Raw genomic sequence first — 19251 nt, forward strand, 5'->3', positions numbered from 1 at the left:
CTGTGATTGTAAGAATCACCAGGTTATATGGAGAGAGTGACATAGAGTTCTTGTGTTTGTTTATAAAACAAGGAAACAACAAAATGTATTTGACTATAATGAAACTGCAAATCAAAGTCTTTAGAGAACTTTGGTCCAACCTCTTTAGTCCAGCTTCTTTCCCAGTGTGAATCAGACTCTTTGGCATCCAAGGCAATTCAGGATGTTCTTGCCACTGAAAGTGGTCAGAGGGCGACTTCCTCATGCACCATGCCCACAGTTTTGTCCTAGGAAGTTCCTATATAATTTCGGATTTACAGTTACATTTTAGTCAAACAGGAACTTTTCCACCCACTTATCTACAAGGCAGAAAAAGTGGGAAGTGGATCAGGTACAGAATATCTCTTTTGCAACTCAGTTACTGAGTTGCTATAAATCACAGGGCTGGAAGATTCTGCAAAGGCGGAACGCCCTGGATGGGTACATCTTGGTCCAAGCTGTGTTACTCGGTCTCCATGCAACTTGTGAAAAGCAATTTGTGCTTTATTGTCTTAGATTTATCTCTAAAATGGGCATAATCCCTATTTTATCTGATTGGAACAGTCTCGGGCTTTAGCAACCCTTGCAGAACCTCACAGGGAGAAAATATGTATATAAAAACTCCCAGGAATGCCAGAAATTCCTTTATAAACCAAGTGCACTGGCTGCCCCTGCAGAACAGACTCACAATTATAGCAGCAAGGAGCAAAAGCCACAGACTCTCAAGCTGATGAGGCTCAAAAGCAACTGGGTGTCAGCAGGGAGGGCAGCAATCCAGAGAGGAGCGACAGCTCCATCTAAAACAACAGGAAACTGCAATTCCTTCTGTAAACAGCAGCGGTGAGGTGGGAGGAAACCCAGTTTGAGCATAAACAGGCAGGCTGGAGCCCCGGGAAGGAGGAGAACACGCCGTTCCTGTGGCAGCATTGCCATATTCATACAATGCTCATCGCAGGTGACAAATTCAAGGGGAGCCAGGAGCCCTCTGACAGAAGTGACAGTGCCAGCAGGGCTGGCAGTGCCCTGCACAGGCACCAGGCTGGCAGGAGCAGGGAAAGGAGAGAGCAGGGAGATGCTCAGACACACAGAGTGAAGGTGAAGAGAAATTCAGGGCAAGGGCAAAGAGCACTGAGCTCGAAAATGAAATTAACAGTAGCTGGAAACAGCAAGAAATATAAGTTAGGCAGTTATGGAAAAGAGTCTGTCCCATTTCCTGCAGACAGAGGAACAGAATACTTCAGCCAACAGGTTAAAGGGGATGTATTCTCTTCTCTGCATGCTGAAAATACAACAGATGAGTCAGGAATAATTTCTCCTCTCCTTTTTTTCCAGCCCTGCTCAGTCTATGTCCCTTCCAAGTCGGGTCATCACCCTGCTTTACCTCCCAGCTCCACTCACTACAGGCAGAAAACCAGCAAAATAATTTAAAATGTCCATCAAGTACCAATGATGTGGTAATTCCTACATCCCACAGCAGCTGTCTGATCTTGAGAATTCCTCTTAAAATTATAAACACGTTAAGATCTCATTTTAAGTATGTGAGAAACTTTCACACTGCGTCTTCAGAAGAAATCCCTGCTTAAGAGAGACTTAGCTTCAACTTCCAGGAACCCTGGTATGAAGACACCAGGGAATAAAAACAAGTTCTTGTTTTCATGCTTCTTAACCTAAAAAAAACTTCTTAAGGGGCAAGGCTATAAAAAGCTTCCTAAGATGCTGCTGCTCTGCAGCTGGAGAAGGCACTGATTTCACCACTTTGCTGTGGCAGGACTTGGAGTGACATGGAATTCATATAAATAAGGATCAAATCTATAGAAAAAATATTTAGAAAACCTCAGAATAGCAATAAAAATGCTGTAATTGTACAATACATGAACCCAGCAAAACTATATTGCAAAAGCCTCAATAGGCTGAAAGATCTGTCAGCCTTTGGCAGTATTTTCCACATCTGTCTCAAGAATCACTCCAAGACCACCCAGATTTGTTTTAATGTAGACATCAGGAATCAGTGAGTGGCTGGGAAATGAAGCTGGAGCAATGTGGATGTTGCTCCTTGCAGAGCTGCAGGCAGGAGGTGGCACTGCCGCTGCTGAGGCAGCCACTGTCACACAGCGCCCTCCTCCTAGAGTTCCTCATGAAAGGTTTAAAGGAGACCAGATTTCCATTTCACTCTCTCAAATATGCATTTTTCAAAGATATTCTGGATTCCAATCATTATATTCACTGCTCCCCTACCAACGATAGCTATTTAAATAGTGACATTTTTATCCATGCACCTATTCTGCTTTATTTCATGGATCATCCAAATATTTTTCGTATTTATAAGTGGTTTCTGCTTGCCCACTTTTAGTGTCTGAATACAAAAGAAAACAAGGGCTAGCCAAGCTTTGCCTTCATAGATTGAGGTCTACAGAGAGATAGAGAAAGGGCAGACAGGCCAAACAGAGCCTGCTGTCCTGGAAAAAGGAGTGAATCATCCCTTTACCACCACGAATGTTGAAGCATGAGATTCCTGGGGGGTTGTGTTTATTTTGGGGTTGGCATGGTGGGAGGGGAGAGACTTGTTTGGGTTTCTCTTCCTTCCTAGTGCTTGGCCCACCCATCTTTTCCCTCCTCCAAGATGATTTTCTGCGGATGCAGATCGACAGATCATCGATGCTGTTTGCAGAGAAGACCCAAAACTGCAGTCTGCAAGTTTGAGAAATAGAGTAATGGAAAAGAAAAGTAATGGAAAATGGAGCTGCAATGCTGGCAAGGGGCAGAAAAATGAGCAGGACTCCTGAAAGCTCAGTTTGCTCTCCGCTCTGCTGCTGGGTGACCTTGAGCAAAGCTCTTTATCTTTCCCTGCCCCAGATTCACTATCTGTGAAATGGGGCAATGACATCAGCCTCTGGAAAAATGTTATGATCTCTTTCTAATGTTACCTTCTCATATAGAAACTATTTCAAATTTTAGACCACTGGGTAGCTTCTGTGCAGGGCTGACAGATTTAATCAGCATTATTTTAGCCATCAGTTGTCTGGCAACAAAAATATGTGCAAATCCAAGTGCTACAGAAACATTTTAACCACTGTAGCTCTGTCTCACTGGTGCTTCCAGCAGCAATTCTGCAAAAGTGGACGCAGGAACTATTCACTGCACATCCCTCTCCCATGTCTCACCAAAAAAAGGCTTCACAGCACCGAGGAAATGGAAAGACTGAGAAACCCTGATGGGGAAAAAACGACAGAGACAAGAAAAAGGTTTGGTTAACCAACACCACACGGAGTTTTAATGGCACTGCCAGGGCCAGGTACCAACCTGGTGCCAGCCTGCAGGGCTGCTGTGCAGGAAAGGCAGAGGAAAATCCATCTGCTCACACGTGACACACACATTTGCTTTGTTTTCCCACTTTCTTCCTCCAGAAACAAGCTCCTGGCAGAGCACTTGTAACAAATCGCACAACCCAGCTGAGCTCCAACCTTGTGCTTCACCTTATCAGTGCACCAGGTTACCTGATATTAACCCAGAAATTGAAGAGCTGCTCTGTCTGGCTTCATAATTCATCTCCAGTTGCTAAAATATGGTAGCAAAGATCTTCTCAGTTCACTAAACTTTAAAATAACTTGCCACCTGTGTCCTGGTTCACAAGCTTTAGATATAACTTTCCTGTTATCTACAGATATGAGGCCAACATCAGTCAGTGTAAGATCAATTCTTTTATAGCCCTTTGATATAAAGGAATGGAGGTTTATTTTGTAGTTATACTCTTCTCTTTAAAGCAGGACAACCAATCTGGAATCACCATGCCCTGCATCCAGAAGGCAAAATAAAGCTTTTCTTTTTTTTTCTCTACATCCTGAACACAGCCTCCAAAGTAATGTCAGATATTCACTTGGGCCCAGTTACAAAGGCAGTGGGACTCACTGCCAAGTCCAGCCAGAGCTCCTAGAGGCCCCAGCAGCTTGCAGGAGTGAGGAATGGCTGTATTTGCAACACAAGTTCCACAGTACCCCAGTTTCTATTTCTAACGCTGCTTTCCTTCACTCCAAGCACACGTAAATTCACATTTGAAAAATATTTTCCAGCTTCTCCTATTTCTTGGACGGCAGAGCCTGAAAGCTGCTCGGGATATTCTGCCTCCCTCACATCCAAACTGTGCTTAACAACACTCCTGCTGCTTACTCATGGCCTCAAGTATTCCTGCCCAGTCCACAGGTACCTTTCAATTTCAAAGCCCAGAAGATGAAAGGATTGAATCTTTCCTTGTTCCAAATCGGTATTTACTGACTTGACTGTTTGAAGTCTGGAGACTGCGAAATTACTGCCTGCTCCCCGGGAAGGAAATCTAGATGCGGAGAGGGGAAAAGGTGAGCTTCTTCAGACAAACCACTTCTTACAGTTGTCTCCTCTCCGAGCTGAATACTTGGCTTTGGAAAAGCTTTTTAGTCCCACACTCGGGAATTGGTTCTCTTCTGGAAAGATGTTGCTATTTATTTCCATTGCCTTCAGCTGCCTCTTCTCTCCCTCCCTCCCTCCCTGCCCCCCTTCTCCTGCTGCTGCAAAATAGACTGAGGAAAAATCAGAAAAGAAGGATGTTCAGACCACCCAAACAGCGACTGAGGGAGAGAGATGACATTTAACAGCACTGGAATGCTCATTTGTGCACCCAGACCCTCAAAACCTGCCCCTCCTGGGTCAATTTTAATAGACTTGGCACGTGCCAAATAACCTGCCAAGGTCTCCCAACACTTCTTCAGCACACAAATAATAATAATAAAAACACCACCATGTGCCTGTTATTATCTTCGGGGAAACAGCTGAAAGCCTTGTTCATAACAACAGTATCAACTTCCCTCTTGATAAATATCTGGCTGAGTTCCCAACCCTCACAGCTTTCCCGGCTGAGTTTCTCTGCCTGCCCTGATTGTTCATTCCTGCAAGGCTCAGCACTGCCAGCCCATTAGCACTATCAGCACCACAGACAGGAGTGCAGGCAGCTCCATCTCCTTCCCATCCTCTGCTGCACTGAGCTCACTCTTACGCTGTTTTTGAAGGGCTCAGTTAATGACAAATGGGTTATTGACCGCAGAGCTCCTTTTCTCCTGCCAGAGAATTACACAGAGTCACTTGGATGCAGTTTTGCCTGGTGCATTTCAAAACACGAAGTCAGCCACTCTGCAAGAAACTGAGTTTGAGTGATTTTTTTGCTTCACCCTCCCTGTCTTAGAACTGTGAAATAATGTCAAGAGAAGCAGCAAAGCTCTGTGTCTGTTGGTGATTCTCAGCTTTCTAGAGTGAGAATTACCCCTAACCTCACCTCTGCCTTCCCCCAAGCAATCAACCTGTTTAATCTAAACCATCAGAGCTCCCACCAAACCCCAGATATGACATCATGGTGTTGAGCATGCCTGGGACAGAAGTGTGAGCCACCTGTGACAGATGCCAGCGAGCTGAGCACTGCTGAGGTCACTGGGATACCACATTAGACATAGTAAGCCTAATAAAAATATGAAAACATATTAAAGCAGCTCAAAACCAGGCAGAACATAGCTAGAAATTGAGAGCAACCACAAGGAATGTTCTCCTTCCTCGGGTTAATGAGGAAAGGACAACCTCAGGTTAGTTTATATTTTACAGTGTGAAGAGCACAACATGGAGAGAGGAGCACACTGTCCCAAAACACCTGCCAGAGCTTGTGGGAAAAACGAGGAAGGGAAGAAAGCCTGGTTTAAGTTGTGTGCTGAGCCTTCTTTCCTTGGTCAGCAGGAGAGATTTAAGAGCACCCAAAACATATTTGCAGAAGAAAAAGAAAACATCCTGCCAGCATGCTGAACCTCACCACTGAACACTGAGGTCTTGTGGCACCAACCTCTCTCCTGGTGTGGGATGCTCCTGCACAGCCACAGTTTCTGCCCAGAGGACATTTACCTTCTCTCTGTGCATTTGCTCTTTCACACTGAGCTGTACCAGTATGGGCTCTGCAGGCATGAACATCCTCTGGCAACATCTCTCATGTTCTCCATGGAAAGGGATTTGAAGGCTCATTTTGCATGGGGAATCATCCCCCTTATGCACACAGACCCAGAGCAACCTGCTCCTGCCTCTACTGCATCCTTCCAAACACTGCTGGTGTTTGAAGAGATTGCCTGGGAATCACTGAAGGACAAAAAACAGCACCAGGAGTGGACTGGAGGATGTGAGAGTTGAAGATGGCAAAAAGTTCTACTTTACTTTAGGCAATATATACAATATTGTACTTGACCAGGCACTAAAGTGGTGTGAAGATGAAAAACAACAACCAAAAGGGATTTCTAAATGCTTTCTCTACATCCCAAACTCCTTGTTTCCCTGGGCTATTGCGTTGTATTGACCAAATTATTTCTATGGGTGTGTTACCAAAGACAACTCAATCTCTAGTAGAAAAAGCACTCCTGATGATGAACCCAAAACAAAATTAAAAATTAACTACTCTAAGGAGCCAAATATTAGGCAATGTTTTTTCAAAACATCAATTCAAGCACTTTGCAGTCTGCTCTCCATCCCTTTCTATTTCAGGTTCTTTACATATGAAAAAAAGCTTTGCTGGTAGCAATGTTTGCTCTCATCTAGGGATAAATGTGTGCTACTGGTTGGATTCTCCAGCACTTTCTTTTTTGTCCCAGAGGTGCAACAGGGCAAAATGATTGTCTGGAATTACTCCTGATGGATCTACAGCAGCAGAGCTTTCCCAGACAGGGTCTCTGTGCAGCATTTTCTGTACCCCCACCAGCAGCACATACTGCCCCCAGCTCAAACACAGCCCCAGTTCTGCAAACGTTCAGCAGAAAAGCCTGAGAAAACAATATTGGTTTCATGAATCGAGAATAAAAATCACAAGGCATTGTCTTGTCCTGGGCATCAGGAAACTGTGGTGTGAAAGGTTTAATTGTCTCCAATGTCAGCAAATGCCAGCAGCGCCCCATGGAGCACAACACGGCTTTGACACCGAGGGGACAACCAGGGGTACAAAAAATTGATTGTGTTGATACCCAAGCTGTGAGCTCGATCTGTAACAGGATGGGGATTTTGCCCAAGCTGAACACATAGCCACTATACATAGGAACGTTTTTCTGCTGCAGAGATGATGGCTAAACGTAGAAAAAGGTGTGTTTTAAAAGAAAGAAGGCCAGAAATGATGCAACCTGTACCAAAAGAATCAATTCCCACTGAAACAGCACCGGCTTACTAAAAGGTGACTACCACTTCAGAAATAAAGAATTCATGCTAATTTTCACACATTTTACACCTAATGGTGCTGAAAGCTTGGACGTGATACACAGCCTTGGCTTATGGGGTTTAATCCAGCCTGTATTAGGGGCTGCACCTTGTGACCATCATCGATCATCCCCTGCTTATCCCAGCACGTTCTGCCTCGCCGTGTGTCACATCCTGCACTCTCCGCTCCTGCAGGACCAAACACTTGCAGCTGCTGAGCCACAGTTTCGTAACCCAGAAATGCCTTTTTATACCGCTTCCAAATCATTTGCATCCGTCCTGCAGCGCTCAGTACTCGCATTACATTCGATTTGACTACACCGACGGCTAAAGAATGCTGAAGGAAAAATGCCACGCATTGTTACTTATCGGCGGCCATCTCCATCCTCAAAGCACCCCAAGAAAAACAAACTAAAAACTCTAGAGTGAGCTTAACGCGCTGTTACAGGGTTCCCTCTTTCCAGCAAGTCTATTATTAATAATCAGAGCTCATCTGCTCAGCCGGGCCAAGGCAGGCAGCAGCCTGCTCTGCCCACCCCTTTGCTCCATCACATCTGAACGGCTCCTGCATTCCTGGCTTTATTCCCCGGGGCATTTCCCGGTGACAAAGCGCCGGGACGGGAGCCCGTTCGAGTTACTTCTCCAAACTTTGCTGCAGCCGCACAGCCGAGCCCGGCTCCGCATCCGCGCCCGCTTCTGGGAGTTTGCACAAGTTTCCCCCAGTTTCGAGCCCGGCATCACCCCTCCTGGGTGGGAGATAAGTTAAGTCGGATATAAGGGTTTTGTTCCCCCCCCGGCACTCGGCAGCCGCGGCCAAACCGCATTCCTGCTCCAGTTTCTCGCCGAGCTGGAGCGCCCAGGTTGAGCCGCGGCCAAGCCTTGTCTGCGCTCCTCCCCGCACGGCCGGGGAGCCGCGACCCGAGCCGGGATGGGGATGATGGGGCCGAACCGACCCTCCTGGCCTTCCATCCCCACGCCGTGCTTACCCTGGCCGCAGGCTCCGCGCTGGATGGCGATGATGGGCGGCTGGCGGAGGCGCTCGGCGCGGCGGCTGGCGGCGCGCAGCTGGCAGGGGCTGGCGTAGGTCACCTCGTCGCTGCCGCACACGGGCTCGCTGCTGGAGCACTGGCAGCGCCCCGCGGCCGCCCGCTTGCGCACCGTGGCCGAGGAGGGCACGCCGGCTCCGGGCGGCACCACGCACTGCAGCCCCTCTCCGCAGGGCGGCCCGGAGCTCCCCGGACCCCCGCACGGCTCGCCCTCCTCGGCGCCGCACACCCGGCAGCAGCCGCAGGCGTCCAGCACGGGCCCGCCGGGGCAGGAGGAGGGCAGCGCCGGGCAGCGGGAGCGATCGCAGCGCTCGGGGCAGGCGGGCGGCGGGGCGGCCAGCAGCGAGGGCAGCGCGGAGGGCAGCAGGGCCGCCAGCAGCAGCGTCCAGCACCGCAGCGGCATCGCGGCGGCGAGGGGCGGCGAGCGCGGTGAGAGCGCCGGGGGCCGGGCGGCCGCTTTAAGGCGAGACGCGGCGGGGCGGGGCGGGACCGCGGGCACTGCCCCCCCCGGCTGGGACACCCCACACCGCCCCCGGGACAGCGACACCCCCGGGACAGCGACAGCCCCCGGGGACAGTGACATTCCCCCTAGGACAATGACAACCCTCCCAGGACAGCGACATCCCCCCCGGGACAGTGACACCCCGTCCCCAGAACAGTGACACCCTGTCCCTGCCGCCTTGGCTATTCCGGTCGCACGGCCCCGGTCGCAGCGGGGAAACTTGGCGGTGAAAGCACCGAAATCGCGACAGGAGATTAAGATCAGACTGATAATTGCTCCTGCAAACAAGGGAAGCGGGGCTGAACGCTTGGCCACCTCAGGAATTAGGGGAGAGCAATCCCAAGTAAACGCAGATAAGGTTTGAAGCTGATAAGGGCATGGAGGGAGCGCGGGGCCGACAGCCGGCTCTGTAGGAGAAAGAGTGAAGCGAGACATACATTGGATGGAAATGTATGCAAATCTCAGGCATCCCCACCGGGAATGGCCGGTATTCCCGCACACGGCGACCTGGGACACTCCCGGCTCGGGAAGGAGCTGGCGGTACCCGAGGGATGGGAGGAAGGATGCTCCCGAACCTTCCGCTCGCCCCCGCGCTCCACCCGAGATGCTCAGAGCCGCAGGGCGAGGTGGATACCAGCAATTAGCAGAAGGTTCATCAACCGAAATAATAATAGAAAAAAAAAAAAAAAAAGTCGTTTTCCAGCATCCCACGAGCAGGCTGATCCCATTTATCCGGCAGCTGGGCAACGGCCAGAACCTATGGACAGCGGCCTCTCTGCCATCTGCTCTTTGGGCACACGCAAGGTGCTCGGAAAGGCGCTTTAATTACTCACAAGTGCCCTCCGACGGACAGGGCATCCCTGCCAAAGCTGCGAGGGAACGGTTTAACGGAGCTGGAAACCGAGCAAAGCCAATTTTTTTTTTTTTTTTAATTACAAGCCGATTAAACTTTTGAACTGACTCCCAATCTATAATTATTTAAGTGTACCTTTATCAGGCGCCGATAACCAAGCAGCTAATGAACTTTACAACCCATTAGGCAAGATGAAATGCTGTTAAGTGTTAGATGAGCTGCGACCGAGGAGTTGAGCTTGTCAGCAACTACATTAGTACAGAAACGCTCCAAGTCTTTTCTCCTAGGAAAGTTTAACAGCAAACCACTTGAGCAGGTAGGAGCAGCATCCCAAGAGCCAGAATTCAAATTGTTGCAGGGAACATCATAAAAACTTATCAAACTGTGTGCAAAACTTACCCAACTGCTTGGTTAGTACCTGAAGGTGGGAAACCATGTATATTCCAGTGTCCCCTGGTAAAGTTCCGATGTGAACATTTACAGCTGCTGTTTTCCAATAACTTCTACTCTCTGCAAGAAAAGAGTTTTCAGGAGAATTAGCTGATTTTAGAAGTGACCCAAATAGCAAAATGGAACAATTCACAGGAAACTGCTGTAATATTGAAATAATTTGTGTTAAAAAGTCAAAGAAAAAGCTTGAAAATGTTTACATGTTCAAATAGTTTTAATGTATGTATATATGTATACATATATGGAGAGACACCATGGTAAACTATTTCCAAGTTGTTAATTACTTATCCATTGCTTATTGGCCACTTTTAATAGGCTTTGGGGTTTTATGAGGTTGGGGTTTTTTGGTTTGGTTTGGGTTTTGCCCCTTTTAAAATAAAGACAAGTCTTTAAGGAAAGATGAATGGCTTTTAGTAAAAAAACAAACAAAAAACCCCATCAAACAAAAAAAGACCCAAAACAAAAAAAAAAAACAAACCCACACACACCCACACCAAAAAAACCCAACCAACCCAGTAAAACCCAAAAAAACAGGTTCAGAACAGATCTCATAAACTCCTATGTGGAAACAGGAACAAAATATTCAAAGATCAGTGAATTATTGTGGGGTTTCATCCTCCCCAGCCCAGAAAGGCTCTCTGCTTTCCTATCCCATTGCTGTGGTCAGATAATTTACTGCTCAAAGCCTCTGGAGCCTTATCTCCACAGGCAGGAAAAGATTCCTTGCAGTGGGAAAGCTCCAGGTTCTGTCATCCTCTCTCTATGGATGGTTGTGCCTCTCTTTTATCTTGGTAGCCTTTGATAGTGGTTGTTCTAGAGAGCAAAGGTGTACAATTTTTTTTTTTTTAACAAGTCAGCCAGCACTATCAGCTTGCAGCTCTTTTTGGTAAGAATGCAAATCTTCTATTGAGGATTAAAAATATAATATTTTATTATATTAATTTTATAGTTTTCATGTAGGTACACAAACGCCTGAAAATTAACACCTTGCTTTCCAGAATAACTAAGGCTTTGGGGAGGTTAATAAATTAGCTTACTGGAAAATAGATTTGTTAATTGTCTGTGTGATCTGTGCAAAAGTGCCTTAGAGCTGAGAAGCACTGCAAACCCAGCAATTATTATTTCTCCCCCACCTGTTTGACACAGAACAGCTCTCCAAGTCAGCAGACATTTGCCACCAGAAAGGCCATTTCAAACCAAAACGTGGTGTGAAAAACACACTCCGGAGACTCGATGGGAAAATATTTCATCTCTCACTTTCCAAATGGAATTGGGTGATAGGAGGCTCCACCTAGAGATCACACGCTGGAAATTCTCCTAGAGGTATGGAAGTTTGGATGATAGCATCAGCGATCCAGGGATGCTGAGCCATCCAGCTCTGCCCTGCAAGGTGACCCCCGGAGCATCTGGACACACATTAAAGGGTGAGAAGCAAGTAAAGGATGAAAAAAGAGTGCACTTGGCCGGAGAGAAAGGGGTAAAGTCTGGGTCTGGAAGGGTCCCGGCCAGAAAAGAGGATGAAGGAGATTTGGGAAGGCTGGAATGCTGACTATTAGTCTGAGCAAAATCCAACATCTTGGACTTTGCAGAAAGCTCCACTAGGTTTATTCTGTTTGCTTCATTATTTTAACTTTGCTTCATTCCTTAATGGCTTCCTCTCAGTTTTTCTAGGGAAAAAAAAACTAACATCTCCACTCCCACCTCCCAAAAACCCATGACTTCTCTACTTTAACATAACAAGAGAAGTCTTACAAAAACTTACAGGAAAAAAAAAAAAACCTTTTAAAAAACATGCTCTGGATTCATTGCTACATAGTGAAAAAAATGCCATTGCTTTGAAAGAGAATGGCCGCAACCCAGGGAATTTAAAACTCCACGTTCTTTCCCTGATACAATCTAGCCCTGATGCTTGACAAGCATTAACTGCTGGCATAATTTACAAACTAAATGAACCATCAGGGTGTCTTTTGTAAAGCCTGACATGAACCCAAGCGCCAGTCCCAAGGAACAATTGCTAATCCGCACCAAGTGCGTCTTTGTGGTGAGGTGGCATTTCCTTCCTGCAGAGGGCAAAGCTACAAGCAGGAGCGCACGAATTACACCGCAGACTGTCAAACAAGTGTTGAAACTTTGTAATTTACAGAAAACAAAGTCAGCCCTCTGCGAACTCGCAGCTGACAGCCATCTGTGGAGAAGAGCCGTGACTCAGGTGCCCGACGTGCCCTGTGAGCAGCAGAATGCAGTGCGACAGAGTGGTTGGAATTCTTACCAGGTGTGCTCACTGTCCATGGTGATATGCAAAGTTCCACTCGTTTGAAATGCAAATCCCTAATTACAGCGTCAAAAGTGACACTTTGAAGAGTGGTGCTCAGCTGCTACCACACCATTAGTAGTGCCTTCTCAAAGGAGTGCCAGTTTCTTTCCCTACAAAGTTGCAGGGAAGGGAAAAATCCAGGCAGACACAACTCACAGAGAGGATTCAGGGCTGATTTTCCAGAGAGCTGCCTTCAGTATTTCACTGGAAGACCTCCGAAGTACTTCAGCAGCTCACTAGCTTGGAGCATCAAGTAGTTTATAGGTTGTTCTCCAAAATACAGATGATTATTAATACATTACATGAAACTGATAAAAGGTAAAACTACACATAGCACAGAGCACTTCATATTTTGAATTTCAACCTTTAGACTAAAATTCCCTATCCACATATCCCTCTCTTTCATTTCTTCCCTCTCTCCCACATCTATTTAATATGGAACTGTTAAAACAGGAATATTTCTGTTCCACACCTTCTGAGTGCACATACTAGTTGCACTCTATAATTCCTCCATCCATTATAATACGACAAAACCTAAAAAAATTATTGCATATATGTGTGTATATATATGTGTATATATAACCTAAAAAATATAGTCTAAAAAAGAGCAGAAATTAAAACAAACAAACAAACACACACAAAAAAAACCCCTCAAACCACACCAACCTGGAACAGTCCAGTGACTTAACAAGTGGAGTCTCCAGATCAGTTTTTATGTATGAAATACACTTCAAAAGCAAATACTAGACTTCACTGATTTTTAAAGTTGAAGTGTGACCCCTAGGTGGTGCTGACATCCTGTTACTCCACGAGGTTAAGGAATATTCCACTTCATTAAACTATACCCTGAAGCATCACCCCTCAGCAGCTGCCTCCAGGAATGTGCACTGCAGAGTCAGCAGCTCCATTTCCTGTAAATATTTTATTTTAATACAGTGGGTTTAGATCTGTAGCCACACAGAATAATTTGATTCCCTCCTCAGTGAAGTGACAGAGCACACAGCCAGCTGGTGGCAGTGGAATCTGCCCTTCACTGAAGAGGAAATAAACTGTGCAGGGTCTGTATTGCAGGAAAGCTTCTCTCTCAGAAATGCTTTTTGATACACTGGTATAAAGCCAGAAAAATGTATGTTACATTTTCTTCCCCTGGAGTGTTTTTTTTCCCCCCTTCAGATGATGCCCCAATGTTTGCAAATTTTAACTTCGTATTACTCTGCATCACCTCTTTCCTCCCTTTATTGCAAAAGAGATCTGATCGATATGCCTCACATAACATGTAAAACTTCCACAGAAGAAAGTGAGAACAGCACAAGAAAATCAGCTCAGTCTGTTCAACTTCACTCTTGGGCTACAAAATGTGATAAATTTGAAGAATTAGAGATGTTATAGCTGGAAAAAGGAAAATCTCGTATCTTACCTGCTGAAAAGGAATATATTGCTCTGCTCAGATATTTAACGTGGTCCAAAGAAACTCAACCAGATATTATTTTAAGTTACCCAAACTGATTTATTGACAATTTAAATGTGACATATTTACAGCACTGTTTCTAAAATAATTTAACAATTTTCATAGATTTATAAAAGTACTGATAAATAGGAGACCCTGACAGTGACCAACCACAAATATTTCCCTATGCTACCGAACTACAACAGTAGTTCTTTTCTTTTTTCATTTTTCTCTTTTTCCCTCTTTTTGTAAGTCCCATAATGGAGCTGCTTTACCTCCACCCAATGTGTAAAATTGCCAATACCAAAATATAATAAAATGACCATGCAGTGTGAAAGCTGTACCAGAGCAAGTGATTTCAGATGTTAGACTACAGTAAAAATATTACAATGCAAAGTGTCTTCCACACAGAATGTACTTGTGAAAAAATAAGCTTTTAAAGAGCTATTGGTTTATTTTTATAGAAATTAAAACCTACAATACTAGTACAGACATTTACAGTAACTTCCAATTCTGTGCTAGTTTTCACATATATCTAATGTGTCAAACAAAACCAGTAATTTACAGACACCACTGCATTAAGACAGTGGTTAGTTAGCTTATGGATTAAAAAAAAAATAAACCAAAACCAAAAGAAGGTGCTGATATAATTTAAGGTTTTGAAATTAATTATATTCCATTCTTACATGACACCAATTGTTCTATCCTGGGATCAACAAATTGCTGTGGTAGAGCCATCCATATCTCTCAAGCAGGAAGTCAGTTTGGAAGTTGGAGAGAAGATGGACTTGACTGATATGTATCTTAGGTTCCAGTAGACAAAGGAAGTCTCACAAAGCTGGACAATTGGGATCACAGTAAGCAGCAGCATGAGATATTTGTGGGGTTGGGATTAAAGCAAACATAGTTTTTTCCAAAAATGATGAAAAGTACACACCATCTAATCCAATAGTTGAAATGTAAAGGTTCTCCTCGCTGGCATCACTGATGCCCCATAACACAATGTACACAAACAACAAATACTCACTTTTTAGGAACACATATTGCACAGCAGTGGGTGCAACAGCAGAACACTGGTACCCCTGGCATAAGCCTTCTGTTTCAAACTATGCTATCCAGAGCAACTCCAAGCCAACGCTCAAACCCAGTAAGAATGGTTTGTGTACATCACTAACCCAAAAGTGTTTCAACAATGTGAGAGAAAACACAGGCACTTCAGATTCTTAGTGCACCAAAAGTTATAGGCCACGACTGCAGGACTAGGAACAGTTCAGTACCAATAACAACAAAACGAAACAACGAGCTCTTCCACTGATCAATACAGAAACAAGAACTGCTCACAAAGCACTGGGAAGGGAAACCATTCTCAAAACAGTAACCAAACAATACATTTAAACATTTAAGAAAACATAATTGCTGCAAGGCCTAATGTAACACAACATAAACCCTACTTAGTTCAAAAGATCTAAAGTGTCCAAATTCCAAAGTCCAAATTCTCTTCTCCCCCCTCCAAAACACTGCATGCAGTCCATGGAAATCCAAATGTGCAAAAAGTTATAACCCACCTTTAGGAGTGCATTAAAAATAGGCTGACTATTCAAAATATTATTTTAGTGGAAATTTTACAGCACCATAACTAGAATTCCAAGGGAGTTCAGAATTCTTGTTCTGATAACAAATCAGTTGACACTGTTGATCCTAAAGAACAGAGGAAACATTTTGTGCATTTCCTGGTATCTGAAAGTCACAGAGAGAAAAAAATTCTCATCTATGCCTAAAATCTTACTGTAGTTTAAGATGAAATTAAATAATCACATTTGTTGGCAATAAGTTCTCCACAACAGAGCATTAGTTCCAAATGTAAATCTGCCAGATTAGGAATTAGAAGTTGCTGGTACCTTGCTTACTTGCAGAAGTACTTTTTTTGTTGTTTTTTTAATATGTTTTGGGTTGGTTTTTTTCCTAAACTGTGCAGTTTGGCCCCTCCCTAGTAAGTAATTTACTATCAGGCTTTGAGAAAATGCCTAAGGTCCATTTCTGACCCTCAGCTGAAAGGCAACACACAAACACATTATATATACCCATGTGTGCACAGAACACACACATACATATATATAACAGCAGTGCTCCGGTTTTGTGTTTTTGTTTTTTATTTTTGTTCTCATTTCCTGGAATTTTCTTTGGTTCAAAGTCTGAGCAAGGAAATTAAAGGACCGAACAAATGGATCATTCTCCAAACACTTCCATCCCTACACATCACTAACTGGAAGGCTTGCATCATCCAGATCCACAAGGCCAGGATCCTGTTCCTGAGTGCCATTTTTGCTCCGGGGTTCCCAGGGGCCCCGATCAGTCACTTTGGAAGTTGATTCTCTTGGAGAGACAGCCTGGATCTTGTAGCTCCCTGGCTTGGCCTTGGTAAAAGACTCGTGAAATCCTCGCTTCGCCAAGGCAGGGTGTTTGGGGTGAGGGTTTGGGACCAGAGGGCTGCCGTGAGGGGCTGTGGAATGTGAGCTGGCTGCGGCTGGACGGACAGCATGGCCGGGTTCGGAAGAAGACTCGGGATGCTCCTGGAAAAAGAAGGGAATGTGTCAGGTGAAGGTGCTGATGTCACGCTGGAAAGATGCAGGTGCAGATTTCACACTCAGAACAAACAAAAAATATCGAGACGGGAAATACACAAAGCGAAGCATCAGCCACGGCAGCAGGAGGCAGGTGCTTTCTCGAGGCACTGCTTTACTGAGTGGGAGCTCACAGCAGGATGGGACAGCAACATCAGCTGCTGCCTTTAATGAAATTAAATTCCTTAAATCAAGCACAGCACCTCTCTAGACTTTATAATATAGTCCAGCAAATTGAGGCTCCTCATTTTACTAACATGTTAAATAACCGTTTGAAGAGAAATGCTTTAAAGGCCATTGAAAGTCACATCTTTCCAAGGGAAAAATGTATTCAGACCTGTTCATACACATCAAGCACTTGTACCCTAAATCCTGAAGTAATGCACATTTTAGTGTTCCCTCTTCTTGGGATACCAAATCTCCCCAATTTGTCCCAGGGACCAAACAAAAATTTTGTACTATCAAGACTACATAAAAATTTCCACAGTTAACAACTTAGAAAAGAAACTGATATATAAGCTAGTCCTTCCAATGGTCAGGTTATTGTTTTGTGTTTATTATCATTATTCTGATCTTTACAGAACTGTGACAATAATCTTTCACCATTTACTTACTGACAGAAACAAGTTCCCAGACTACCTAGAAATGATTTAGTTGTCTGAAGCACAGGCACAGAATGCCATTTGGATGTCCTAGGATAGCCTGACCTCCAGAACAGGAACAAGAAGTTCCTTGGGTTCTGCACTGCATCTCTCAGTTCTGTCTGGATGTCTCAAATCCCTGAGCAGTGCTGGGTTTGGAATGCTCTGATCCAAGTGCTGTGTGATGTTGCAGTGAGCTGTGTGTGCATTAGGAGCTGCAGCTGCTGCCAGTTCTGCCATCACCAGTGTTAGTCCAGGAACTGAAGGAATCTGCCAACCCATGTGCACACACAAATCAAGGCATGTCTCAAGCACATTTGTTAGCAAAAAAAAACAACCAAAAAACCATCACAGATGTGTGTCCAAGATGCAAAAATACATCCTAAGTTGAAAACTCTTTTTCCACAGTAGTTTTTCGTGTTTCTTTTTGAATGTTAAGACATTTTTATGACATACCAATTAATAAATTTAATCAAAATGGATTCTGCCAAGAACTACCGTATTTCTTTATATAAATGAGTTTAACATTACTGGGTGAAGCTGTGCAACTTTTTTGGATTTAAGTTTGGTGTTCAATTTCACTGAAGTACTTCACATTATTTACACTGCCTTATTACAAACCTGACTTGATACTCCACTTTAAGAAAAAACATTTGCTTTAGGAGAACTTATGATTCAGTGATTTACTTATTCTTCTCATTACTAATAATTTTAGTTCACCAAATAGGACAAAAGGGATATTAGGACAAGATCTCTATGAGTTTTTGCTAAGCTGCCCTGAAGGAATACTCAGATTTGACTACCCACATTGGCTGTAATTTCACAGTTCAGAGACTGTGCTGCTGCACTACTCCTCAGGTGCACTGCTTTGAACAGTGGGTCCATTATACATTCTAATGCTTCTAGGTTTGAACTAATCATTTCATGCAGAGACCTTATAAGCCATGCAAATCAGGCTACTGTAGACCCTTCCAAATCCTAGGGCTGCAACGTGCATGTTCTGTGTGCACTCATCTGTATTAGTTCGTGGGTAGCTTCAATTAAATCTTGCTTTAGCGCAGTTTCAAAACAAATGTAAAGTAAAATGGAAATATGAACTCTCATGCAAATTAGCTTTAGTACTTTCCTATTAAAGTGACAGCACATCACTTATGATTAAATATTTACTATGCTTTGAAGTAAGAAGCAGTGGTTTTGGCATTTTTAATTTCCAATCGTTTTAAAAGCAAGAAAAAACAGTGCAAACCTGCAAGTGAACGATATTATTGATGAGTTAGTTTTCAGTAATGGTAATGACAACAGGTAGCATTATTTTTTAGTTTGTTTCACAGTGCAAATTAGTGTCTAGTCCTAGCCCTCTGTTAAGAAGGCAAGTTTCCATGAGAGCCCACATACGTGCTGCATTCACCAGTTCTTGATGTATACCTCTGTATACAAGGATTCGACAGCCTTCTGGCCTGCCGCATCTGGAACACAGTGCAAAGCTAAGATTAGAGTCACCTGGACTTGGGGAGGGAGAGAGGACAACAGAGGGAACAAGAAGTGATGCAGACAGTCAGAGCCACATTGCTTGGTTAGCCCCACACACACAGAAAAAAGCATACAGAAAGAAGACTTCCCTGCGTATTTTCATTGCCCCCAGAAAGAGAAAATTTGTAACAGGAACTTTACTTAAAAGCATAAAGCAGCTCCCAAAAATTAGTTGAGAGCTTAGGCTGAGTTACCAGAAACATGGTATCAATGCAAATGTGTAATCAAAAGCCAGGTTTACATTATTAGATTTCAGATTATGGGGGTAATGATATATTCAGTTTCTTACAAAACATCCCAGAGTCAGAAAACAAAAACCATAGCATGCAACACCTGAACTGTGAAGTATTCCATGAGCTAAACCTGACCACACTTGGAGACACTGTGACACCAGAGTAACTTCCACTACTTTCCACAAGTTAAGGACCTTTGGACTAAACACCTAGCATGGTTTAAATGCAATCAGGTATGAAATCCTGGCATCCACGTGGCTTCAGAAATATTAACACTTGTCACAGTGCCCCAGTTCTGTACTGCAAGATGCTGTTCTCACTGCATTTCCAACAGCAAGAACTAATTCATGCAAGCACAGA

At 44.3% G+C, this 19251-nt stretch overlaps 2 protein-coding genes across 6 annotated transcripts in view; both read right to left on the reverse strand.

The window, feature by feature from the left end:
- HTRA1 (HtrA serine peptidase 1) overlaps nucleotides 1–8743 on the reverse strand; it is a 31215-nt gene extending 22472 nt beyond the window's left edge. The window contains exon 1 of one of the 2 annotated variants that reach the window (XM_085064663.1): nucleotides 8241–8743. In XM_085064663.1, coding sequence (XP_084920789.1) covers nucleotides 8241–8703 — 463 coding nt within the window. In that variant the 5' untranslated portion in view covers nucleotides 8704–8743. The remainder of the gene's footprint in view (nucleotides 1–8240) is intronic. The other variant, XM_085064662.1, reaches the window with a different exon arrangement.
- A 5159-nt stretch (nucleotides 8744–13902) lies between these two features.
- The window catches only part of PLEKHA1 (pleckstrin homology domain containing A1), a 31213-nt gene continuing 25864 nt past the window's right edge, over nucleotides 13903–19251 (reverse strand). For 2 of the 4 annotated variants that reach the window (XM_085064664.1, XM_085064665.1), the window contains exon 12: nucleotides 13903–16436. In XM_085064664.1, the coding sequence (XP_084920790.1) occupies nucleotides 16116–16436 (321 nt within the window). In that variant the 3' untranslated portion in view covers nucleotides 13903–16115. Of the gene's footprint in view, nucleotides 16437–18523; nucleotides 18595–19251 lie in introns of all 4 variants that reach the window. The other 2 variants (XM_085064667.1, XM_085064666.1) reach the window with 2 other exon arrangements.

This window comes from Lichenostomus cassidix, chromosome 6, assembly GCF_008360975.1.
Source record: "Lichenostomus cassidix isolate B80296 chromosome 6, HeHo_3.0, whole genome shotgun sequence".
Taxonomy (NCBI): Eukaryota; Metazoa; Chordata; class Aves; order Passeriformes; family Meliphagidae; genus Lichenostomus; species Lichenostomus cassidix.